Source organism: Solea solea, chromosome 18 (genome assembly GCF_958295425.1).
Source record: "Solea solea chromosome 18, fSolSol10.1, whole genome shotgun sequence".
NCBI lineage: Eukaryota > Metazoa > Chordata > Actinopteri > Pleuronectiformes > Soleidae > Solea > Solea solea.
This window is the reverse complement of record NC_081151.1, coordinates 24,276,119-24,303,180: the sequence shown is the minus strand read 5'-3', so window position 1 is coordinate 24,303,180 and position 27,062 is coordinate 24,276,119. Positions and strand designations below refer to the sequence as shown.

At 37.2% G+C, this 27,062-nt stretch overlaps 1 protein-coding gene across 2 annotated transcripts in view; it reads left to right on the top strand.

Moving 5' to 3' along the window:
• The window catches only part of LOC131444393 (uncharacterized), a 36,882-nt gene that overhangs the window by 2,721 nt on the left and 7,099 nt on the right, over nt 1-27,062 (top strand). For both annotated transcript variants that reach the window (XM_058614665.1, XM_058614664.1), the window contains 10 exons: nt 789-851; nt 952-1,002; nt 1,130-1,192; nt 1,666-1,728; nt 1,828-1,902; nt 1,987-2,049; nt 2,125-2,187; nt 2,267-2,317; nt 2,398-2,460; nt 2,575-2,637. In XM_058614665.1, coding sequence (XP_058470648.1) covers nt 789-851; nt 952-1,002; nt 1,130-1,192; nt 1,666-1,728; nt 1,828-1,902; nt 1,987-2,049; nt 2,125-2,187; nt 2,267-2,317; nt 2,398-2,460; nt 2,575-2,637 — 618 coding nt within the window. The remainder of the gene's footprint in view (nt 1-788; nt 852-951; nt 1,003-1,129; nt 1,193-1,665; nt 1,729-1,827; nt 1,903-1,986; nt 2,050-2,124; nt 2,188-2,266; nt 2,318-2,397; nt 2,461-2,574; nt 2,638-27,062) is intronic.

Here is a 27,062-nt window from a genome sequence, read left to right as displayed (position 1 = left end):
TCTTCGTCATCACCATCATCTTCGTCATTATCATCACCATTATCATCACCATTATCATATCATTATCATCACCATTATCATTATCATCACCATCACCATCACCATCATCATCATCATCACCTTCACTATCATCATCATCATCATCACCATTATCATCATCATCATCATCACCATCACCATCACCATCACCATCACCTACACCATCATCATCACCATTATCATTATCATCACCATCATCATCATCACCATTATCATATCATATCATTATCATTATCATCATCATCATCACCATCACCATCACCATCATCTTCGTCATCATCATCACCATTATCATATCATTATCATCACCATTATCATCACCATCATCATCATCACCATTATCATTACCATCACCATCACCATCATCATCATCATCTTCGTCATCATCATCATCATCACCATTATCATATCATTATCATCACCATCACCATCATTATCATCACCATTATCATTATCATTATCATTATCATCACCATTATCATATCATTATCATCACCATCACCATCATCATCATCATCACCATCACCATTATCATTATCATTATCATTATCATTATCATTATCATCACCATTATCATATCATTATCATCACCATCACCATCACCATCATTATCATCATCATCATCATCATCATCATCATCACCATTATCATTATCATTATCATTATCATTATCATCACCATCACCATCATCATCATCATCATCTTCGTCATCATCATCATCATCATCTTCTTCTCACTCTGGTTTTCAGGTCTCTCTCTCAGACTCTGCAGCAGCGAGACTCTGCTGGACGAACTGAGGAGACACTCGTCGGGTCAGTCTGTCCTCTCTGACTTCACTGTCCTCTCTGTCCTCACTGTCCTCTCTGTCCTCTCTGTCCTCCTCACATCTCAGTGTCTCTGTCTCTCTTTCAGCCTCCAACAATTTGACAGAAAACTCTGATCAGATCGACTCATACTCTGAAGGTGACTTTGACATTCATCACGTCATAGATTCATCACGTCATAGATTCATCATGTCATAGATTCATCATGTCATGGTTTCTACACGTCATCAGATAAACAGAACATTCATTCATCTTTGTTCTTTCAGAGGTGATGAACAGACTGAACTTCACTGAGCTGCTCCTCCATCAACTCAACAGCCGCTCTGCAGGTCAGTCACATGACCTGCTGACCCCCCGCTGACCTGGGCAGGTCAGTCCCATGACCTGCTGACCCCCCACTGACCCGGGCCGGTCAGTCACATGACCCGCTGACCCCCCACTGACCCATGACAGGAGAGGATAAAATGGTAGAAAATGAATGGATGGATGAAAGTGTGTATGTATTGCAGCCTTCAACAACATAAATACATTCAACAGACATAGACATACACACGTCTGTCTCGCGCCTGGGAGACCCTGCTGAGTTTGCTCACCTGGTGACATCGCTGGCTGAGAACCCCATGATTAATGGCGAGGTCATTAGACTGGATGGAGCCATTCGCATGCAGCCTTGAGACAGATGTGTGTATGTCTATGTCTGTTGAATGTATTTATGTTGTTGAAGGCTGCAATACATACACACTTTCATCCATCAATTCATTTTCTACCACTGTATCCTCTAAACGTTTACGTTGTTTTTCAGAACAAAGGATTTTCCTGAGGGACGTAGAGAAACGAGTGGACGAGCTGAAGACGCAAGCGACAGGTGAGATGATGTGACCTCATGTGACCTCATGTGACCTCGTGATCTCATGTGACCTCATGTCAATCAATAAATCCTTGACTGTGTGATATTCTGGGTTAGACGAGGTCGCAGTTGTGAACGAGCGACTGAGTGACGGCGAGCGACGGCGACACGAGCACCTGACACGAACCACAGGTGAGCAGGACACGCCCACAAGCCATTAAACACATGATGTCATCAGATGACTGAGCTGCTGTTAATGAAGGTTTTTCTCCTCAGATCTGGAAGAAGATGTGTCAGAGCTGAAGAATCGACTTCTGCACCTGGAGACCAACCACACAGGTATGACATCATCATCACAGGTGTGACATCATTCTCACAGGTGTGACATCTGTGTGACCCCTGTGTGACCTGCAGAGGCGGAGCTCAGAGTAAACATCTGTGAGGAACATCTGGAGAACGTGAAGACCCGACAAACAGGTGAAGAACCTGCAGAAGAACCAGATGTTTGCTGATGAACATGAATGATGGTGACGGTTCTTCTCTGATCTTCTGATAGTTCAGTCTTCGATGGAGTCCAGGCTGAATGACAGCAACAGCGCCACCACAGGTGTGTTTGTGTATGTGCAGTCAAACATGTGATGGGTGCATGAATGAGACGTGTGTGTGTGTGTGTGCTGTTGTCCTCAGACTTGTTGAGAAGAGTCAGCGTTGGTGAGAAGCAGCTGGACGAGCTGAAGACTCGACTCTCAGGTAACAAACAAGCTTTGAATGTGCTGTGAGCGCCCCCTGCTGCTGAGTCCAATAATCCTATCAACATAAACTCCTTCACAATAAAAGCTTGTCAGTTTCCCTGTGTTGTTTCAGCTCTGAGTTTGAGTCTGAACGTCACCAACGATCGACTGCAGCAGGCCGCCGCCCACAGCTCAGGTGAGACACTAAATTGTTAGTGCAAGCTTTTTAAAGACTGACTGCACTGTCTTTGTTGCATTGTTGCGTAATTGTTGCATTGTTGTGTAATTGTTGCATTGTTGTGTATGATTTTTGAGTGATTTTGGACGACATACTAACCTATGACTTTTTTGACTGATTTTGGATGACATACTAACCTATGACTTTTTTGACTGATTTTGGTAGTATAGCATGTCGTCCAAAATCAGTCAAAAAAGTCATAGTATAGCATGTCGTCCAAAATCACTCAAAAACGTCTTTGTATAGCATGTCGTCCACAATTATTCAAAAAAGTCATAGTATAGCATGTTGTCCAAAATCACTCAAAAACGTCTTTGTATAGCATGTCGTCCAAAATTATTCAAAAAAGTCATAGTAAAGCATGTCGTCCAAAATCACTCAAAAACGTCATAGTATAGTATGTCGTCCAAATCTGTCAAAGAAGTCATAGTATAACATGTCGTCCAAAATCTGTCAAAAAAGTCATAGAATAGCATGTCGTCCAAAATCACTCAAAAAAGTCATAGTATAGCATGTTGTACAAAATCAGTCAAAAAAGTCATAGTATAGCATGTCGTTCAAGATCTGTCAAAAAAGTCATAGTGTAGCATGTCGTCCAAAATCTGTCAAAAAAGTCATAGTATAGCATGTCGTCCAAAATCAGTCAAAAAAGTCATAGTAAAGCATGTCGTCCAAAATCACTCAAAAACGTCATAGTATAGCATGTCGTCCAAAATCTGTCAAAGAAGTCATAGTATACTATGCATGTCTTCCAAAATTATTCAAAAAAGTCATAGTATAGCATGTTGTCCAAAATCACTCAAAAACGTCACAGTATAGTATGTCGTCCAAAATCTGTCAAAGAAGTCATAGTATAGCATGTCTTCCAAAATCTGTCAAAAAAGTCATAGAATAGCATGTCGTCCAAAATCACTCAAAAACGTCATAGTATAGTATGTCGTCCAAACTCTGTCAAAGAAGTCATAGTATAGCATGTCGTCCAAAATCACTCAAAAACGTCATAGTATAGTATGTCGTCCAAAATCTGTCAAAGGAGTCATAGTATAACATGTCGTCCAAAATCTGTCAAAAAAGTCATAGTATAGCATGTCGTCCAAAATCACTCAAAAAAGTCATAGAATAGCATGTCGTCCAAAATAACTCAAAAAAGTCATAGTATAGCATGTTGTACAAAATCAGTCAAAAAAGTCATAGTATAGCATGTCGTCCAAGATCTGTCAAAAAAGTCATGGTGTAGCATGTCGTCCAAAATCTGTCAAAAAAGTCATAGTATAGCATGTCGTCCAAAATCAGTCAAAAAAGTCATAGTATAGCATGTCGTCCAAAATTATTCAAAAAAGTCATAGTATAGCATGTCGTCCAAAATCACTCAAAAACATCATAGTATAGTATGTCGTCCAAAATCTGTCAAAGAAGTCATAGTATACTATGCATGTCTTCCAAAATTATTCAAAAAAGTCATAGAATAGCATCTCGTCCAAAATCACTCAAAAACGTCATAGTATAGTATGTCGTCCAAACTCTGTCAAAGAAGTCATAGTATAGCATGTCGTCCAAAATCACTCAAAAAAGTCATAGTATAGCATGTAGTCCAAAATCTGTCAAAAAAGTCATAGTATAGCATGTCGTCCAAAATCAGTCAAAAAAGTCATAGTATAGCATGTCGTTCAAGATCTGTCAAAAAAGTCATAGTGTAGCATGTCGTCCAAAATCTGTCAAAAAAGTCATAGTATAGCATGTCGTCCAAAATCAGTCAAAAAAGTCATAGTAAAGCATGTCGTCCAAAATCACTCAAAAACGTCATAGTATAGCATGTCGTCCAAAATCTGTCAAAGAAGTCATAGTATACTATGCATGTCTTCCAAAATTATTCAAAAAAGTCATAGTATAGCATGTTGTCCAAAATCACTCAAAAACGTCACAGTATAGTATGTCGTCCAAAATCTGTCAAAGAAGTCATAGTATAGCATGTCTTCCAAAATCTGTCAAAAAAGTCATAGAATAGCATGTCGTCCAAAATCACTCAAAAACGTCATAGTATAGTATGTCGTCCAAACTCTGTCAAAGAAGTCATAGTATAGCATGTCGTCCAAAATCACTCAAAAACGTCATAGTATAGTATGTCGTCCAAAATCTGTCAAAGGAGTCATAGTATAACATGTCGTCCAAAATCTGTCAAAAAAGTCATAGTATAGCATGTCGTCCAAAATCACTCAAAAAAGTCATAGAATAGCATGTCGTCCAAAATAACTCAAAAAAGTCATAGTATAGCATGTTGTACAAAATCAGTCAAAAAAGTCATAGTATAGCATGTCGTCCAAGATCTGTCAAAAAAGTCATGGTGTAGCATGTCGTCCAAAGTCTGTCAAAAAAGTCATAGTATAGCATGTCGTCCAAAATCAGTCAAAAAAGTCATAGTATAGCATGTCGTCCAAAATCACTCAAAAAAGTCATAGGTTAGTATGTCGTCCAAAATCCCTCAAAAAAGTCATAGGTTAGTATGTCGTCCAAAATCCCTCAAAAAAGTCATAGTATAGGATGTCGTCCAAAATCTGTCAAAAAAGTCATTGAATAGCATGTCGTCCAAAACTACTCAAAAAAGTCATAGTATAGCATGTCGTCCAAAATCAGTCAAAAAAGTCATAGTATAGCATGTCGTCCAAAATTATTCAAAAAAGTCATAGTATAGCATGTCGTCCAAAATCACTCAAAAACATCATAGTATAGTATGTCGTCCAAAATCTGTCAAAGAAGTCATAGTATACTATGCATGTCTTCCAAAATTATTCAAAAAAGTCATAGAATAGCATCTCGTCCAAAATCACTCAAAAACGTCATAGTATATAGTATGTCGTCCAAACTCTGTCAAAGAAGTCATAGTATAGCATGTCGTCCAAAATCACTCAAAAAAGTGATAGTATAGCATGTAGTCCAAAATCTGTCAAAAAAGTCATAGTATAGCATGTCGTCCAAAATCAGTCAAAAAAGTCATAGTATAGCATGTCGTCCAAAATCACTCAAAAAAGTCATAGAATAGCATGTTGTCCAAAATCAGTCCAAAAAGTCATAGTATAGCATGTCGTCCAAAATCTGTCAAAAAAGTCATAGTATAGCATGTCGGCCAAAATCTGTCAAAAAAGTCATAGTATAGCATGTCGTCCAAAATCACTCAAAAATGTCATAGTATAGCATGTCGTCCAAAATCACTCAAAAAAGTCATAGTATAGCATGTCGTCCAAAATCACTCAAAAAAGTCATAGTATAGCATGTTGTCCAACATCACTCAAAAAAGTCATAGTATAGCAAGTCGTCCAAAATCAGTCAAAAAAGTCATAGTATAGCATGTCGTCCAAAATCACTCAAAAAAGTCATAGAATAGCATGTTGTCCAAAATCAGTCCAAAAAGTCATAGTATAGCATGTCGTCCAAAATCTGTCAAAAAAGTCATAGTATAGCATGTCGGCCAAAATCTGTCAAAAAAGTCATAGTATAGCATGTCGTCCAAAATCACTCAAAAATGTCATAGTATAGCATGTCGTCCAAAATCACTCAAAAAAGTCATAGTATAGCATGTCGTCCAAAATCACTCAAAAAAGTCATAGTATAGCATGTTGTCCAACATCACTCAAAAAAGTCATAGTATAGCAAGTCGTCCAAAATCACTCAAAGACGTCTTTATATAGTATGTTGTGTCAACCCCATATTGGCTAAGTTATATGTTAGTGATGGGACTCGAACCAGTGTCCCTCAAGGGTTGGTTTTGAATGGGAGCATCACTAACCACTCAGCCAACTGAAAAGCTTCACTATGTGTCCCAAAATCATGACAAATGTCATAGTATATAGTATGCCATCCAAAATCACCTAAAAAATTAATAGTATAGTATGTCGTCCAAAATCGGTCAAAAGTGTCATAGTATAGCATGTCGTCCAAAATCCCTCAAAAAAGTCATAGTATATTATGTCGTCCAAATTCACTCAAAAAAGTCATAGTACAGCATGTCGTACAAAATCACTCAAAAACGTCATAGTATAGTATGTCGTCCAAACTCTGTCAAAGAAGTCATAGTAAAGCATGTCGTCCAAAATCACTGAAAAATGTCATAGTATAGCATGTCGTCCAAAATCCCTCAAAAAAGTCATAGTATAGCATGTCGTCCAAATTCACTCAAAAAAGTCATAGTACAGCATGTCGTACAAAATCACTCAAAAACGTCATAGTATAGTATGTCGTCCAAACTCTGTCAAAGAAGTCATAGTAAAGCATGTCGTCCAAAATCACTCAAAAAAGTCATAGAATAGCATGTCGTCCAAAATCACTCAAAAAAGTCATAGTATAGCATGTTGTCCAACATCACTCAAAAAAGTCATAGTATAGCAAGTCGTCCAAAATCACTCAAAGACGTCTTTATATAGTATGTTGTGTCAACCCAATATTGGCTAAGTTATATGTTAGTGATGGGACTCGAACCAGTGTCCCTCAAGGGTTGGTTTTGAATGGGAGCATCACTAACCACTCAGCCAACTGAAAAGCTTCACTATGTGTCCCAAAATCATGACAAATGTCATAGTATATAGTATGCCATCCAAAATCACCTAAAAAATTCATAGTATAGTATGTCGTCCAAAATCGGTCAAAAGTGTCATAGTATAGCATGTCGTCCAAAATCCCTCAAAAAAGTCATAGTATAGTATGTCGTCCAAATTCACTCAAAAAAGTCATAGTACAGCATGTCGTCCAAAATCACTCAAAAACGTCATAGTATAGTATGTCGTCCAAACTCTGTCAAAGAAGTCATAGTATAGCATGTCGTCCAAAATCACTCAAAAAAGTCATAGTATAGCATGTAGTCCAAAATCTGTCAAAAAAGTCATAGTATAGCATGTCGTCCAAAATCTGTCAAAAAAGTCATAGTATAGCATGTTGTCACGCCCCGACTCTTGAGACCTGACAAATATGAGAAATACACCCCTTGAAGGAATAACAAAGAGTAATTTATTGAACAGAAATCAAATTATGTAAAGACCAATGAAATACTAATAATATAGAGTATGAATATCAGTATAATCAGTAGTGTAAGGTGTGCATGAGGGGACAGGTGTGTGTATGTTGTAAAGTGTACAAAACAATATACATAAGGCCACGCTGCTGATCTCGCCACACTGGCAGCGTGCCTGCAAAGGAAAAAACAACAAATTAAACCAAACCCAACAACTCAGGACAACTCAAACCATACCAACCAGAAGCAGCAGAGGGAAGGGCCGAATGGGCCACAGGGCCTTGATTATATAGGCCTGGGAGCACCGACCCAGGTGTTCCCAGTTGACACCAATGAAACCCCAGGCACAAAACAAACACCAGACACTTGGTGACACCAGGGGTCGCCACACCCCCCCCCTTAAGACAGGGTCCCAAAGGATCACAAAAAAAAAAAAAAAAACATCCACCTTACGTTTTGCAATACCCACTCCTCTGATCCTAGGACCCACCTCTGCAACCAGGTACCTGAAAAACAGTTCAAGATGGAGCATAACAAAAAAAAAACATCTTATGCCACAGGAGCACGAGATAGAGCATCTGCTACTATATTATCTCTCCCCTTAATGTGTCTAACATCTAAGGTGTAAGACTGAAGAAATAGCATCCATCGCATTAACCTACGATTTGGACACTGTATCGAACCAAGAAAGGTCAAAGGGTTATGGTCCGTATACACCACCAATGATCCATTTCCAGAACCGACATAGACTTCGAAATGTTGAAGGGCCCAGATAAGAGCCAGCGCTTCCTTCTCTATTGTGGAATAATTAAGCTGATACGAATTAAACTTTTTAGAGAAGTAACTGACGGGTCTATCAACCCCTTCCCTCTCCTGCAACAACACGGCACCTGCTCCAACCAGACTGGCATCAACTTCCAGCTTGAATGATTCATCCAAGCGTGGAGCAGCCAACACGGGAGCAGCACAGAGAAGAGTCTTCACATTGTCAAATGCAATCTGACATAGAGAAGACCACACAAATTTAGCCTTGCCCTTTAACAAATTTGTCAAAGGTGCAACAACTGTTGAGAAATTCTTACAGAACGCTCGATAATAACCTACAAGACCCAGGAATCGCATCAACTCCTTCTTGGTAGTGGGCGCAGGGTACTGCATGACGGCATCAACTTTAGCCCCTATTGGACAAACCTGTCCCTGGCCAACCACCCGACCTAAGTATGTCACCGTCGCTTTAGCGAACTCACACTTCGCAAGATTTATTGTCAAGTGTGCCTCAGCCAGGCGACCAAACAGAGTACCAATACGTTGAATGTGATCATTCCAGGTGTTACTAAAAATAACAACATCATCAAGATAAACAGCACATCCCTCAAGACCGGATACAACCATATTCATAAGGCGTTGAAATGTTGCGGGCGCATTACGCAGGCCAAAACTCATTACTGTATATTCGTACAGTCCGAAAGGTGTTACAAATGCAGAAATTTCACGAGCACGCGCTGTCAGAGGAACTTGCCAGTATCCTTTTAACAAATCAAATTTACTAACAAATGTGGCCGAACCAACCTGGTCAATACAATCCTCCATTCGAGGTAAAGGATAGGAATCAGCCTTAGTGATTTTATTGACTTTCCGATAGTCATTACAAAATCTAGGCGACCCATCCGATTTTCCCACCAGCAAACTCGGCGACGCCCAACTGGAGGATGACGGCACTGCAATTTGGTTATCCAACATATATTTTACCTCCGACTCCAATATCTTACATTTGCCCGGCGCACAACGGTAGAACCGTTGTTTGACTGGAGGACAGTCACCGACGTCAATATCATGCTCAATAAGATTTGTGCGTGAGGGCGTGTCACTAAACAACATTGGAAATTTTTCAATCAGTCCCATTAGCTCAACTCTATGCAACTCAGGTAAATGGACCAGTAAACTATGCAAATTGCGCAAAGTCTCTGAGTTTTTAAGCCTACCACATACGACTGGATCATCAGGTACATTAACGTCTAGCTCATCGATCAGTCTCATGTCGGGAACGCTAGGACCTGAGGACACAGAATCAACCATGAGTACAGGACTAACATTTTCTCTCTGGGCCATAGAATCAACATCACAAGTTCCACGATCATAGTATGGTTTAAGCAAATTGACATGGCACAACTGAGACTTCTTCCTCCGATTTGGAGTGGCAATCAAATAGTTATGTTCTGATATGTGCTTTTCGACAGTGTATGGGCCTGTGAATTTAGCTTGAAACGGCGAGACTACAAGCGGCATAAGCGCTAAAACTTGGTCACCAGGACTAAACTGACGGCTCTCCGACCTGCGGTCATACAGCTTTTTCATATTAGCCTGTGTACCCCCCAAGTTTTTCCGTGCCATTTCCACCGCCGTGAACAGTCGATGTCGAAAACCATTTACATAGTCCACCAGATTCTTGGGCGGTTCTCTGTCAGTCAAGTCATCTTGGAGGATAGCTAAAGGACCACGCACCATATGTCCAAAAACTAAGTCGTTTGGGCTAAACCCTGTGCTTTCCTGCACCACTTCCCTTGCAGATAACATAAGCCAGGGTAGTCCCTCCTCCCAGTCTCTCCCCATCTCCATACAATAAGAACGCAACATTGATTTTAATGTCTGATGGAATCGTTCAAGTGCCCCCTGGCTCTGCGCATGATACGCCGAAGCCCGGTTATGCTTCACACGCAACTGCTTCAGGATTTCCTTGAACAAATGAGATGTGAAATTAGAACCTTGATCACTTTGAATGACTCGTGGAATGCCAAAAACTGAAATGAACTGGGTCAAAACCTTGACAACGGATTTAACGGAGATAGAACGCAGAGGATATGCAGCGGGATATCTCGTCGTTTGGCACATAACTGTCAACAAATATACACAGCCAGATTTGGATGGGGGTAAGGGCCCCACACAGTCTATTATCAAATGTTCAAATGGCTGACAAACAACTGGGATCGGAGAAAGAGGAGCAGGCCTAATCACCTGACTAGGCTTCCCAGTGAGCTGACATGTATGGCACGTCTTAACATATTTAGAGACGTCACGCTTCAATCGAGGCCAAAAGAAATAGCGTAGGACACGGTCATAAGTTTTTCGTACACCTAAGTGTCCACAACCATCATGTGCTGTTTCCAACACCACCTCACGTAAATTGCTTGGCACAACAACTTGGTAAATCGCTTCACCAACAAACTCTCCATCACAAGGCACCCACTTTCTCACCAGCAAGTTTTCTTTAAGGAAGTAACCATGAGCAACGTCTCTTACTTTTCCCATTGACAAGACCTCATTCCACAAAGAAGACAAGGAAGAATCAGCCCTTTGGCTTTTAACCCATTCATCCCTTGAAACCGAAGGAAGAACAGGCAAAGAGACTACAGGCTCTGCAGGACACATACCGTCAGAACACCCTGAAACAGTCGGGTCTAACACTTTAACTTTGCTTTTCTGGGCACGTGTCACGGCACAGACTGGAAAAACCTCTGGATCACTCCCACCATTATCTTGTTTCTTAGCCACAATTGGCTTAGAAATAACCACTGGAGGCGGCGGCACGTCAGCCCACACCGTGCTACCAGCCAAGTCGTTACCCAAAATCATAACAACCTCATCTATTGGCAATGCAGGGCGCACCCCGACTGGCACAACGCCCTTTACCAGGTCACACTCCAACACCATATTATGGCGTGGCACGGGAATCAAGCCGTGTTAACCAACTAAATAAGTGTGAGGTAAAAGTTACCCATGAAGTATTTCCCCCTAACTGCCTAACCCAAGCTTGCTAAACTCAACCCTAGTCTTCATGTGGGGACCGCGGCGGGTACTTATGACACTGAATACCTTAGCGCGGATAAGACTGCCCGTAATAGGCAACCTCTCCGGGACCAAAGCTGTGCTCCCGAGACAACTGCTCTCAACCCCGTTTGCCCACAACACTACAGAAAAAAAAAAAACTGACGAGTCCCAAAGGGGAAACGCCATACAGCCTAACGGGGAAAACTCACACACCAAATCCAGTCAGTAACACGTACCTTCTGTTCAGCACCCTGAAGTCTGACCTTAAGCCAAAAACACTTCCACAATAACTACTAAAACACAAGGTGTATCTCCCAAAAATAAACTAGAACAGCTTGTAAACTAAACACCAAATCAGCAACCTGAATGAGGTTTAACCAAACAAACTAATGGACGAGCCCCCAATTTGTCACGCCCCGACTCTTGAGACCTGACAAATATGAGAAATACACCCCTTGAAGGAATAACAAAGAGTAATTTATTGAACAGAAATCAAATTATGTAAAGACCAATGAAATACTAATAATATAGAGTATGAATATCAGTATAATCAGTAGTGTAAGGTGTGCATGAGGGGACAGGTGTGTGTATGTTGTAAAGTGTACAAAACAATATACATAAGGCCACGCTGCTGATCTCGCCACACTGGCAGCGTGCCTGCAAAGGAAAAAACAACAAATTAAACCAAACCCAACAACTCAGGACAACTCAAACCATACCAACCAGAAGCAGCAGAGGGAAGGGCCGAATGGGCCACAGGGCCTTGATTATATAGGCCTGGGAGCACCGACCCAGGTGTTCCCAGTTGACACCAATGAAACCCCAGGCACAAAACAAACACCAGACACTTGGTGACACCAGGGGTCGCCACACATGTCGTCCAAAATTATTCAAAAAAGTCATAGTATAGCATGTCGTCCAAAATCACTCAAAAACGTCATAGTATAGTATGTCGTCCAAAATCTGTCAAAGAAGTCATAGTATAGCATGTCGTCCAAAATCAGTCAAAAAAGTCATAGTATAGCATGTCGTCCAAAATCAGTCAAAAAAGTCATAGTATAGCATGTCTTCCAAAATCTGTCAAAAAAGTCATAGAATAGCATGTCGTCCAAAATCACTCAAAAACGTCATAGTATAGTATGTCGTCCAAACTCTGTCAAAGAAGTCATAGTATAGCATGTCGTCCAAAATCACTCAAAAAAGTCATAGTATAGCATGTAGTCCAAAATCAGTCAAAAAAGTCATAGTATAGCATGTCTTCCAAAATCACTCAAAAAAGTCATAGGTTAGTATGTCGTCCAAAATCAGTCAAAAAAGTCATAGGTTAGTATGTCGTCCAAAATCAGTCAAAAAAGTCATAGTATAGCATGTCGTCCAAAATCAGTCAAAAAAGTCATAGTATAGCATGTCGTTCAAAATCAGTCAAAAAAGTCATAGTATAACATGTCGTCCAAAATCTGTCAAAAAAGTCATAGTATAGCATGTCATCCAAAATCACTCAAAAAAGTCATAGGTTAATATGTCGTCCAAAATCACTCAAAAAAGTCATAGGTTAATATGTCGTCCAAAATCAGTCAAAAACGACATAGTATACTGTAGTATGTCGTCCATAATCAGTAAAAAAAGTCATAGGTTAGTATGTCGTCTAAAATCAGTCAAAAACGACATAGTATAGTATGTCGTCCAAAATCAGTCAAAAAAGTCATAGGTTAGTATGTCGTCCAAAATCAGTCAAAAAAGTCATAGGTTAGTATGTCGTCCAAAATCAGTCAAAAAAGTCATAGATCAGTATGTCGTCTAAAATCAGTCAAAAAAGTCATAGGTCAGTATGGCGTCCAAACTCAGTCAAAAAAGTCATAGGTTAGTATTCCGTCCAAAAGCAGTGAAAAAAGTCATAGTATAGCATGTCGTCCAAAATCACTCAAAAAAGTCATAGTATAGCATGTCGTCCAAAATCAGTCAAAAAAGTCATAGTATAGCATGTCGTCCAAAATCTGTCAAAAAAGTCATAGTATAGCATGTCGTCCAAAATTATTCAAAAAAGTCATAGTATAGCATGTCGTCCAAAATCACTCAAAAACGTCATAGTATAGTATGTCGTCCAAAATCTGTCAAAGAAGTCATAGTATAGCATGTCGTCCAAAATCACTCAAAAAAGTCATAGTATAGCATGTAGTCCAAAATCTGTCAAAAAAGTCATAGTATAGCATGTCGTCCAAAATCACTCAAAAAAGTCATAGGTTAGTATGTCGTCCAAAATCAGTCAAAAAAGTCAAATCAGTCCAAAAAGTCATAGTAAAGCATGTCGTCCAAAATCAGTCAAAAAAGTCATAGTATAGCATGTCGTTCAAAATCAGTAAAAAAAGTCATAGTATAACATGTCGTCCAAAATCTGTCAAAAAAGTCATAGTATAGCATGTCGTCCAAAATCACTCAAAAAAGTCATAGGTTAATATGTCGTCCAAAATCACTCAAAAAAGTCATAGGTTAATATGTCGTCCAAAATCAGTCAAAAACGACATAGTATACTGTAGTATGTCGTCCATAATCAGTAAAAAAAGTCATAGGTTAGTAAGTCGTCTAAAATCAGTCAAAAACGACATAGTATAGTATGTCGTCCAAACTCAGTCAAAAAAGTCATAGGTTAGTATTTCGTCCAAAAGCAGTCAAAAAAGTCATAGGTTAGTATGTCGTCCAAACTCAGTCAAAAAGTCATAGGTTAGTATGTCGGCCAAAATCTGTCAAAACGTCATAAGTTAGTATGTCGTCCAAAATCTGTCAAAAAAGTCATAGGTTAGTATGTCGTCCAAAATCGGTCAAAAAAGTCATAGGTTAGTATGTCGTCCAAACTCAGTCAAAAAAGTCATAGGTTAGTATGTCGTCCAAAATCAGTCCAAAAAGTCATAGTATAGCATGTCGTCCAAAATCAGTCCAAAAAGTCATAGGTTAGTATTTCGTCCAAACTCAGTCAAAAAAGTCATAGGTTAGTATGTCGTCCAAAATCAGTCAGAAAAGTCATAGATTAGTATGTCGTCTAAAATCAGTCAAAAAAGTCATAGGTTAGTATGCCGTCCAAAATCTGTCAAAAAAGTCATAGTATAGCATGTCGTCCAAAATCATTCAAAAATGTCATAGTATAGCATGTCGTCCAAAATCACTCAAAAAAGTCATAGTATAGCATGTCGTCCAAAATCACTCAAAAAAGTCATAGTATAGCATGTCGTCCAAAATCAGTCAAAAAAGTCATAGTATAGCATGTCGTCCAAAATCAGTCAAAAAAGTCATAGTATAGCATGTCGTCCAAAATCACTCAAAAAAGTCATAGTATAGCATGTCGTCCAAAAGCAGTCAAAAAAGTCATAGTATAGCATGTCGTCCAAAATCACTCAAAAAAGTCATAGTATAGCATGTCGTCCAAAATCAGTCAAAAAAGTCATAGTATAGCATGTCGTCCAAAATCAGTCAAAAAAGTCATAGTATAGCATGTCGTCCAAAATCTGTCAAAAAAGTCATAGTATAGCATGTCGTCCAAAATTATTCAAAAAAGTCATAGTATAGCATGTCGTCCAAAATCACTCAAAAACGTCATAGTATAGTATGTCGTCCAAAATCTGTCAAAGAAGTCATAGTATAGCATGTCGTCCAAAATCACTCAAAAAAGTCATAGTATAGCATGTAGTCCAAAATCTGTCAAAAAAGTCATAGTATAGCATGTCGTCCAAAATCACTCAAAAAAGTCATAGGTTAGTATGTCGTCCAAAATCAGTCAAAAAAGTCAAATCAGTCCAAAAATTCATAGTAAAGCATGTCGTCCAAAATCAGTCAAAAAAGTCATAGTATAGCATGTCGTTCAAAATCAGTAAAAAAAGTCATAGTATAACATGTCGTCCAAAATCTGTCAAAAAAGTCATAGTATAGCATGTCGTCCAAAATCACTCAAAAAAGTCATAGGTTAATATGTCGTCCAAAATCACTCAAAAAAGTCATAGGTTAATATGTCGTCCAAAATCAGTCAAAAACGACATAGTATACTGTAGTATGTCGTCCATAATCAGTAAAAAAAGTCATAGGTTAGTAAGTCGTCTAAAATCAGTCAAAAACGACATAGTATAGTATGTCGTCCAAAATCAGTCAAAAAAGTCATAGGTTAGTTTGTCGTCCAAAATCAGTCAAAAAAGTCATAGGTCAGTATGTCGTCCAAACTCAGTCAAAAAAGTCATAGGTTAGTATTTCGTCCAAAAGCAGTCAAAAAAGTCATAGGTTAGTATGTCGTCCAAACTCAGTCAAAAAGTCATAGGTTAGTATGTCGGCCAAAATCTGTCAAAACGTCATAAGTTAGTATGTCGTCCAAAATCTGTCAAAAAAGTCATAGGTTAGTATGTCGTCCAAAATCGGTCAAAAAAGTCATAGGTTAGTATGTCGTCCAAACTCAGTCAAAAACGACATAGGTTAGTATGTCGTCCAAAATCAGTCAGAAAAGTCATAGGTTAGTATGTCGTCCAAACTCAGTCAAAAAAGTCATAGGTTAGTATGTCGTCCAAAATCAGTCCAAAAAGTCATAGTATAGCATGTCGTCCAAAATCAGTCCAAAAAGTCATAGGTTAGTATTTCGTCCAAACTCAGTCAAAAAAGTCATAGGTTAGTATGTCGTCCAAAATCAGTCAGAAAAGTCATAGATTAGTATGTCGTCTAAAATCAGTCAAAAAAGTCATAGGTCAGTATGGCGTCCAAACTCAGTCAAAAAAGTCATAGGTTAGTATTCCGTCCAAAAGCAGTCAAAAAAGTCATAGTATAGCATGTCGTCCAAAATCACTCAAAAAAGTCATAGTATAGCATGTCGTCCAAAATCAGTCAAAAAAGTCATAGTATAGCATGTCGTCCAAAATCTGTCAAAAAAGTCATAGTATAGCATGTCGTCCAAAATTATTCAAAAAAGTCATAGTATAGCATGTCGTCCAAAATCACTCAAAAACGTCATAGTATAGTATGTCGTCCAAAATCTGTCAAAGAAGTCATAGTATAGCATGTCGTCCAAAATCACTCAAAAAAGTCATAGTATAGCATGTAGTCCAAAATCTGTCAAAAAAGTCATAGTATAGCATGTCGTCCAAAATCACTCAAAAAAGTCATAGGTTAGTATGTCGTCCAAAATCAGTCAAAAAAGTCAAATCAGTCCAAAAAGTCATAGTAAAGCATGTCGTCCAAAATCAGTCAAAAAAGTCATAGTATAGCATGTCGTTCAAAATCAGTAAAAAAAGTCATAGTATAACATGTCGTCCAAAATCTGTCAAAAAAGTCATAGTATAGCATGTCGTCCAAAATCACTCAAAAAAGTCATAGGTTAATATGTCGTCCAAAATCACTCAAAAAAGTCATAGGTTAATATGTCGTCCAAAATCAGTCAAAAACGACATAGTATACTGTAGTATGTCGTCCATAATCAGTAAAAAAAGTCATAGGTTAGTAAGTCGTCTAAAATCAGTCAAAAACGACATAGTATAGTATGTCGTCCAAAATCAGTCAAAAAAGTCATAGGTTAGTTTGTCGTCCAAAATCAGTCAAAAAAGTCATAGGTCAGTATGTCGTCCAAACTCAGTCAAAAAAGTCATAGGTTAGTATTTCGTCCAAAAGCAGTCAAAAAAGTCATAGGTTAGTATGTCGTCCAAACTCAGTCAAAAAGTCATAGGTTAGTATGTCGGCCAAAATCTGTCAAAACGTCATAAGTTAGTATGTCGTCCAAAATCTGTCAAAAAAGTCATAGGTTAGTATGTCGTCCAAAATCGGTCAAAAAAGTCATAGGTTAGTATGTCGTCCAAACTCAGTCAAAAACGACATAGGTTAGTATGTCGTCCAAAATCAGTCAGAAAAGTCATAGGTTAGTATGTCGTCCAAACTCAGTCAAAAAAGTCATAGGTTAGTATGTCGTCCAAAATCAGTCCAAAAAGTCATAGTATAGCATGTCGTCCAAAATCAGTCCAAAAAGTCATAGGTTAGTATTTCGTCCAAACTCAGTCAAAAAAGTCATAGGTTAGTATGTCGTCCAAAATCAGTCAGAAAAGTCATAGATTAGTATGTCGTCTAAAATCAGTCAAAAAAGTCATAGGTCAGTATGGCGTCCAAACTCAGTCAAAAAAGTCATAGGTTAGTATTCCGTCCAAAAGCAGTCAAAAAAGTCATAGTATAGCATGTCGTCCAAAATCACTCAAAAAAGTCATAGTATAGCATGTCGTCCAAAATCAGTCAAAAAAGTCATAGTATAGCATGTCGTCCAAAATCTGTCAAAAAAGTCATAGTATAGCATGTCGTCCAAAATTATTCAAAAAAGTCATAGTATAGCATGTCGTCCAAAATCACTCAAAAACGTCATAGTATAGTATGTCGTCCAAAATCTGTCAAAGAAGTCATAGTATAGCATGTCGTCCAAAATCACTCAAAAAAGTCATAGTATAGCATGTAGTCCAAAATCTGTCAAAAAAGTCATAGTATAGCATGTCGTCCAAAATCACTCAAAAAAGTCATAGGTTAGTATGTCGTCCAAAATCAGTCAAAAAAGTCAAATCAGTCCAAAAAGTCATAGTAAAGCATGTCGTCCAAAATCAGTCAAAAAAGTCATAGTATAGCATGTCGTTCAAAATCAGTAAAAAAAGTCATAGTATAACATGTCGTCCAAAATCTGTCAAAAAAGTCATAGTATAGCATGTCGTCCAAAATCACTCAAAAAAGTCATAGGTTAATATGTCGTCCAAAATCACTCAAAAAAGTCATAGGTTAATATGTCGTCCAAAATCAGTCAAAAACGACATAGTATACTGTAGTATGTCGTCCATAATCAGTAAAAAAAGTCATAGGTTAGTAAGTCGTCTAAAATCAGTCAAAAACGACATAGTATAGTATGTCGTCCAAACTCAGTCAAAAAAGTCATAGGTTAGTATTTCGTCCAAAAGCAGTCAAAAAAGTCATAGGTTAGTATGTCGTCCAAACTCAGTCAAAAAGTCATAGGTTAGTATGTCGGCCAAAATCTGTCAAAACGTCATAAGTTAGTATGTCGTCCAAAATCTGTCAAAAAAGTCATAGGTTAGTATGTCGTCCAAAATCGGTCAAAAAAGTCATAGGTTAGTATGTCGTCCAAACTCAGTCAAAAAAGTCATAGGTTAGTATGTCGTCCAAAATCAGTCCAAAAAGTCATAGTATAGCATGTCGTCCAAAATCAGTCCAAAAAGTCATAGGTTAGTATTTCGTCCAAACTCAGTCAAAAAAGTCATAGGTTAGTATGTCGTCCAAAATCAGTCAGAAAAGTCATAGATTAGTATGTCGTCTAAAATCAGTCAAAAAAGTCATAGGTTAGTATGTCGTCCAAAATCTGTCAAAAAAGTCATAGTATAGCATGTCGTCCAAAATCATTCAAAAATGTCATAGTATAGCATGTCGTCCAAAATCACTCAAAAAAGTCATAGTATAGCATGTCGTCCAAAATCACTCAAAAAAGTCATACTATAGCATGTCGTCCAAAATCAGTCAAAAAAGTCATAGTATAGCATGTCGTCCAAAATCAGTCAAAAAAGTCATAGTATAGCATGTCGTCCAAAATCACTCAAAAAAGTCATAGTATAGCATGTCGTCCAAAAGCAGTCAAAAAAGTCATAGTATAGCATGTCGTCCAAAATCACTCAAAAAAGTCATAGTATAGCATGTCGTCCAAAATCAGTCAAAAAAGTCATAGTATAGCATGTCGTCCAAAATCAGTCAAAAAAGTCATAGTATAGCATGTCGTCCAAAATCTGTCAAAAAAGTCATAGTATAGCATGTCGTCCAAAATTATTCAAAAAAGTCATAGTATAGCATGTCGTCCAAAATCACTCAAAAACGTCATAGTATAGTATGTCGTCCAAAATCTGTCAAAGAAGTCATAGTATAGCATGTCGTCCAAAATCACTCAAAAAAGTCATAGTATAGCATGTAGTCCAAAATCTGTCAAAAAAGTCATAGTATAGCATGTCGTCCAAAATCACTCAAAAAAGTCATAGGTTAGTATGTCGTCCAAAATCAGTCAAAAAAGTCAAATCAGTCCAAAAATTCATAGTAAAGCATGTCGTCCAAAATCAGTCAAAAAAGTCATAGTATAGCATGTCGTTCAAAATCAGTAAAAAAAGTCATAGTATAACATGTCGTCCAAAATCTGTCAAAAAAGTCATAGTATAGCATGTCGTCCAAAATCACTCAAAAAAGTCATAGGTTAATATGTCGTCCAAAATCACTCAAAAAAGTCATAGGTTAATATGTCGTCCAAAATCAGTCAAAAACGACATAGTATACTGTAGTATGTCGTCCATAATCAGTAAAAAAAGTCATAGGTTAGTAAGTCGTCTAAAATCAGTCAAAAACGACATAGTATAGTATGTCGTCCAAAATCAGTCAAAAAAGTCATAGGTTAGTTTGTCGTCCAAAATCAGTCAAAAAAGTCATAGGTCAGTATGTCGTCCAAACTCAGTCAAAAAAGTCATAGGTTAGTATTTCGTCCAAAAGCAGTCAAAAAAGTCATAGGTTAGTATGTCGTCCAAACTCAGTCAAAAAGTCATAGGTTAGTATGTCGGCCAAAATCTGTCAAAACGTCATAAGTTAGTATGTCGTCCAAAATCTGTCAAAAAAGTCATAGGTTAGTATGTCGTCCAAAATCGGTCAAAAAAGTCATAGGTTAGTATGTCGTCCAAACTCAGTCAAAAACGACATAGGTTAGTATGTCGTCCAAAATCAGTCAGAAAAGTCATAGGTTAGTATGTCGTCCAAACTCAGTCAAAAAAGTCATAGGTTAGTATGTCGTCCAAAATCAGTCCAAAAAGTCATAGTATAGCATGTCGTCCAAAATCAGTCCAAAAAGTCATAGGTTAGTATTTCGTCCAAACTCAGTCAAAAAAGTCATAGGTTAGTATGTCGTCCAAAATCAGTCAGAAAAGTCATAGATTAGTATGTCGTCTAAAATCAGTCAAAAAAGTCATAGGTTAGTATGTCGTCCAAAATCTGTCAAAAAAGTCATAGTATAGCATGTCGTCCAAAATCACTCAAAAAAGTCATAGTATAGCATGTCGTCCAAAAGCAGTCAAAAAAGTCATAGTATAGCATGTCGTCCAAAATCACTCAAAAAAGTCATAGTATAGCATGTCGTCCAAAATCAGTCAAAAAAGTCATAGTATAGCATGTCGTCCAAAATCAGTCAAAAAAGTCATAGTATAGCATGTCGTCCAAAATCTGTCAAAAAAGTCATAGTATAGCATGTCGTCCAAAATTATTCAAAAAAGTCATAGTATAGCATGTCGTCCAAAATCACTCAAAAACGTCATAGTATAGTATGTCGTCCAAAATCTGTCAAAGAAGTCATAGTATAGCATGTCGTCCAAAATCACTCAAAAAAGTCATAGTATAGCATGTAGTCCAAAATCTGTCAAAAAAGTCATAGTATAGCATGTCGTCCAAAATCACTCAAAAAAGTCATAGGTTAGTATGTCGTCCAAAATCAGTCAAAAAAGTCAAATCAGTCCAAAAATTCATAGTAAAGCATGTCGTCCAAAATCAGTCAAAAAAGTCATAGTATAGCATGTCGTTCAAAATCAGTAAAAAAAGTCATAGTATAACATGTCGTCCAAAATCTGTCAAAAAAGTCATAGTATAGCATGTCGTCCAAAATCACTCAAAAAAGTCATAGGTTAATATGTCGTCCAAAATCACTCAAAAAAGTCATAGGTTAATATGTCGTCCAAAATCAGTCAAAAACGACATAGTATACTGTAGTATGTCGTCCATAATCAGTAAAAAAAGTCATAGGTTAGTAAGTCGTCTAAAATCAGTCAAAAACGACATAGTATAGTATGTCGTCCAAAATCAGTCAAAAAAGTCATAGGTTAGTTTGTCGTCCAAAATCAGTCAAAAAAGTCATAGGTCAGTATGTCGTCCAAACTCAGTCAAAAAAGTCATAGGTTAGTATTTCGTCCAAAAGCAGTCAAAAAAGTCATAGGTTAGTATGTCGTCCAAACTCAGTCAAAAAGTCATAGGTTAGTATGTCGGCCAAAATCTGTCAAAACGTCATAAGTTAGTATGTCGTCCAAAATCTGTCAAAAAAGTCATAGGTTAGTATGTCGTCCAAAATCGGTCAAAAAAGTCATAGGTTAGTATGTCGTCCAAACTCAGTCAAAAACGACATAGGTTAGTATGTCGTCCAAAATCAGTCAGAAAAGTCATAGGTTAGTATGTCGTCCAAACTCAGTCAAAAAAGTCATAGGTTAGTATGTCGTCCAAAATCAGTCCAAAAAGTCATAGTATAGCATGTCGTCCAAAATCAGTCCAAAAAGTCATAGGTTAGTATTTCGTCCAAACTCAGTCAAAAAAGTCATAGGTTAGTATGTCGTCCAAAATCAGTCAGAAAAGTCATAGATTAGTATGTCGTCTAAAATCAGTCAAAAAAGTCATAGGTTAGTATGTCGTCCAAAATCTGTCAAAAAAGTCATAGTATAGCATGTCGTCCAAAATCATTCAAAAATTTCATAGTATAGCATGTCGTCCAAAATCACTCAAAAAAGTCATAGTATAGCATGTCGTCCAAAATCACTCAAAAAAGTCATAGTATAGCATGTCGTCCAAAATCAGTCAAAAAAGTCATAGTATAGCATGTCGTCCAAAATCAGTCAAAAAAGTCATAGTATAGCATGTCGTCCAAAATCACTCAAAAAAGTCATAGTATAGCATGTCATCCAAAATCAGTCAAAAAAGTCATAGAATAGCATGTCGTCCAAAATCACTCAAAAACGTCATAGTATAGTATGTCGTCCAAACTCTGTCAAAGAAGTCATAGTATAGCATGTCGTCCAAAATCACTCAAAAACGTCATAGTATAGCATGTCGTCCAAAATCAGTCAAAAAAGTCATAGTATAGCATGTCGTCCAAAATCAGTCAAAAAAGTCATAGTATAGCATGTCGTCCAAAATCTGTCAAAAAAGTCATAGTATAGCATGTCGTCCAAAATTATTCAAAAAAGTCATAGTATAGCATGTCGTCCAAAATCACTCAAAAACGTCATAGTATAGTATGTCGTCCAAAATCTGTCAAAGAAGTCATAGTATAGCATGTCTTCCAAAATTATTCAAAAAAGTCATAGTATAGCATGTCGTCCAAAATCACTCAAAAACGTCACAGTATAGTATGTCGTCCAAAATCTGTCAAAGAAGTCATAGTATAGCATGTCTTCCAAAATCTGTCAAAAAAGTCATAGAATAGCATGTCGTCCAAAATCACTCAAAAACGTCATAGTATAGTATGTCGTCCAAACTCTGTCAAAGAAGTCATAGTATAGCATGTCGTCCAAAATCACTCAAAAAAGTCATAGGTTAGTATGTCGTCCAAAATCAGTCAAAAAAGTCATAGGTTAGTATGTCGTCCAAAATCAGTCCAAAAAGTCATAGTATAGCATGTCGTCCAAAATCAGTCAAAAAAGTCATAGTATAGCATGTCGTTCAAAATCAGTCAAAAAAGTCATAGTATAACATGTGGTCCAAAATCTGTCAAAAAAGTCATAGTATAGCATGTCGTCCAAAATCACTCAAAAAAGTCATAGGTTAATATGTCGTCCAAAATCACTCAAAAAAGTCATAGGTTAATATGTCGTCCAAAATCAGTCAAAAACGACATAGTATACTGTAGTATGTCGTCCATAATCAGTAAAAAAAGTCATATGTTAGTATGTCGTCTAAAATCAGTCAAAATGTCATAGTATAGCATGTCGTCCAAAATCACTCAAAAAAGTCATAGTATAGCATGTCGTCCAAAATCACTCAAAAAAGTCATAGTATAGCATGTCGTCCAAAATCAGTCAAAAAAGTCATAGTATAGCATGTCGTCCAAAATTTGTCAAAAAAGTCATAGTATAGCATGTCGTCCAAAATTATTCAAAAAAGTCATAGTAAAGCATGTCGTCCAAAATCACTCAAAAACGTCATAGTATAGTATGTCGTCCAAAATCTGTCAAAGAAGTCATAGTATAGCATGTCTTCCAAAATTATTCAAAAAAGTCATAGTATAGCATGTCGTCCAAAATCACTCAAAAACGTCACAGTATAGTATGTCGTCCAAAATCTGTCAAAAAAGTCATAGAATAGCATGTCGTCCAAAATCACTCAAAAAAGTCATAGTATAGCATGTCGTTCAAAATCAGTCAAAAAAGTCATAGTATAACATGTCGTCCAAAATCTGTCAAAAAAGTCATAGTATAGCATGTCGTTCAAAATCAGTCAAAAAAGTCATAGTATAACATGTCGTCCAAAATCTGTCAAAAAAGTCATAGTATAGCATGTCGTCCAAAATCACTCAAAAAAGTCATAGGTTAATATGTCGTCCAAAATCACTCAAAAAAGTCATAGGTTAATATGTCGTCCAAAATCAGTCAAAAACGACATAGTATAGTTTGTCGTCCAAAATCAGTCAAAAAAGTCATAGGTTAGTATGTCGTCTAAAATCAGTCAAAAACGACATAGTATAGTTTGTCGTCCAAAATCAGTCAAAAAAGTCATAGGTTAGTATGTCGTCCAAAATCAGTCAAAAAAGTCATAGGTCAGTATGTCGTCCAAACTCAGTCAAAAAAGTCATAGGTTAGTATTTCGTCCAAAAGCAGTCAAAAAAGTCATAGGTTAATATGTCGTCTAAAATCACTCAAAAAAGTCATAGGTTAATATGTCGTCCAAAATCAGTCAAAAACGACATAGTATACTGTAGTATGTCGTCCATAATCAGTAAAAAAAGTCATAGGTTAGTATGTCGTCTAAAATCAGTCAAAATGTCATAGTATAGCATGTCGTCCAAAATCACTCAAAAAAGTCATAGTATAGCATGTCGTCCAAAATCACTCAAAAAAGTCATAGTATAGCATGTCGTCCAAAATCACTCAAAAAAGTCATAGTATAGCATGTCGTCCAAAATTTGTCAAAAAAGTCATAGTATAGCATGTCGTCCAAAATTATTCAAAAAAGTCATAGTATAGCATGTCGTCCAAAATCTGTCAAAGAAGTCATAGGTTAGTATGTCGTCCAAACTCGGTCAAAAAAGTCATAGGTTAGTATGTCGTCTAAAATCAGTCAAAAAAGTCATAGGTAAGTATGTCGTCCAAAATCTGTCAAAAAGTCATAGGTTAGTATGTCGGCCAAAATCTGTCAAAAAGTCATAAGTTAGTATGTCGTCCAAAATCTGTCAAAAAAGTCATAGGTTAGTATGTCGTCCAAAATCGGTCAAAAAAGTCATAGGTTAGTATGTCGTCCAAAATCAGTCAAAAAAGTCATGGGTAAGTATGTTGTCCAAAATCTGTCAAAAAGTCATAGGTTAGTATGTCGTCCAAAATCTGTCAAAAAGTCATAAGTTAGTATGTCGTCCAAAATCAGTCAAAAAAGTCATAGGTTAGTATTTTGTCCAAAAGCAGTCAAAAAGTCATAGGTTAGTATGTCGTCCAAACTCAGTCAAAAACGACAAAGTATAGTACGTCGTCCAAACTCAGTCAAAAAAGTCATAGTATAGCATGTCGTCCAAATTCATTCAAAAATGTCATAGTATAGCATGTCGTCCAAAATCACTCAAAAAAGTCATAGTATAGCATGTCGTCCAAAATCACTCAAAAAAGTCATAGTATAGCATGTTGTCCAAAATCACTCAAAAAAGTCATAGTATAGCATGTCGTCCAAAATCAGTCAAAAAAGTCATAGTATAGCATGTCGTCCAAAATCACTCAAAAACGTCATAGTATAGTATGTCGTCCAAAATCTGTCAAAGAAGTCATAGTATAGCATGTCTTCCAAAATCTGTCAAAAAAGTCATAGAATAGCATGTCGTCCAAAATCACTCAAAAACGTCATAGTATAGTATGTCGTCCAAACCCTGTCAAAAAAGTCATAGTATAGCATGTCGTCCAAAATCACTCAAAAAAGTCATAGGTTAATATGTCGTCCAAAATCACTCAAAAAAGTCATAGGTTAATATGTCGTCCAAAATCAGTCAAAAACGACATAGTATACTGTAGTATGTCGTCCATAATCAGTAAAAAAAGTCATAGGTTAGTATGTCGTCTAAAATCAGTCAAAAACGACATAGTATAGTATGTCGTCCAAAATCAGTCAAAAAAGTCATAGGTTAGTATGTCGTCCAAACTCAGTCAAAAAAGTCATAGGTTAGTATTTCGTCCAAAAGCAGTCAAAAAAGTCATAGGTTAGTATGTCGTCCAAACTCAGTCAAAAACGACAAAGTATAGTACGTCGTCCAAACTCAGTCGAAAAAGTCATAGGTTAGTATGTCGTCCAAAATCTGTCAAAAAGTCATAGGTTAGTATGTCGGCCAAAATCTGTCAAAAAGTCATAAGTTAGTATGTCGTCCAAAATCTGTCAAAAAAGTCATAGGTTAGTATGTCGTCCAAAATCGGTCAAAAAAGTCATAGGTTAGTATGTCGTCCAAAATCAGTCAAAAAAGTCATAGGTAAGTATGTCGTCCAAAATCTGTCAAAAAGTCATAAGTTAGTATGTCGTCCAAAATCTGTCAAAAAAGTCATAGGTTAGTATGTCGTCCAAACTCAGTCAAAAACGACATAGGTTAGTATGTCGACCAAAATCAGTCAGAAAAGTCATAGGTTAGTATGTCTTCCAAAATCGTTCAAAAAAGTCATAGGTTAGTATGTCGTCCAAACTCAGTCAAAAAAGTCATAGGTTAGTATTTTGTCCAAAAGCAGTCAAAAAAGTCATAGGTTAGTATGTCGTCCAAACTCAGTCAAAAACGACAAAGTATAGTACGTCGTCCAAACTCAGTCAAAAAAGTCATAGTATAGCATGTCGTCCAAATTCATTCAAAAATGTCATAGTATAGCATGTCGTCCAAAATCACTCAAAAAAGTCATAGTATAGCATGTCGTCCAAAATCACTCAAAAAAGTCATAGTATAGCATGTCGTCCAAAGTCACTCAAAAAAGTCATAGTATAGCATGTCGTCCAAAATCAGTCAAAAAAGTCATAGTATAGCATGTCGTCCAAAATCTGTCAAAAAAGTCATAGTATAGCATGTCGTCCAAAATTATTCAAAAAAGTCATAGTATAGCATGTCGTCCAAAATCACTCAAAAACGTCATAGTATAGCATGTCGTCCAAAATCTGTCAAAGAAGTCATAGTATAGCATGTCTTCCAAAATCACTCAAAAACGTCATAGTATAGTATGTCGTCCAAAATCTGTCAAAGAAGTCATAGTATAGCATGTCTTCCAAACTCTGTCAAAGAAGTCATAGTATAGCATGTCGTCCAAAATCACTCAAAAAAGTCATAGTATAGCATGTAGTCCAAAATCTGTCAAAAAAGTCATAGTATAGCATGTCGTCCAAAATCACTCAAAAAAGTCATAGGTTAGTATGTCGTCCAAAATCACTCAAAAAAGTCATAGTATAGCATGTCGTCCAAAATCAGTCCAAAAAGTCATAGTATAGCATGTCGTCCAAAATTAGTCAAAAAAGTCATAGTATAGCATGTCGTTCAAAATCAGTCAAAAAAGTCATAGTA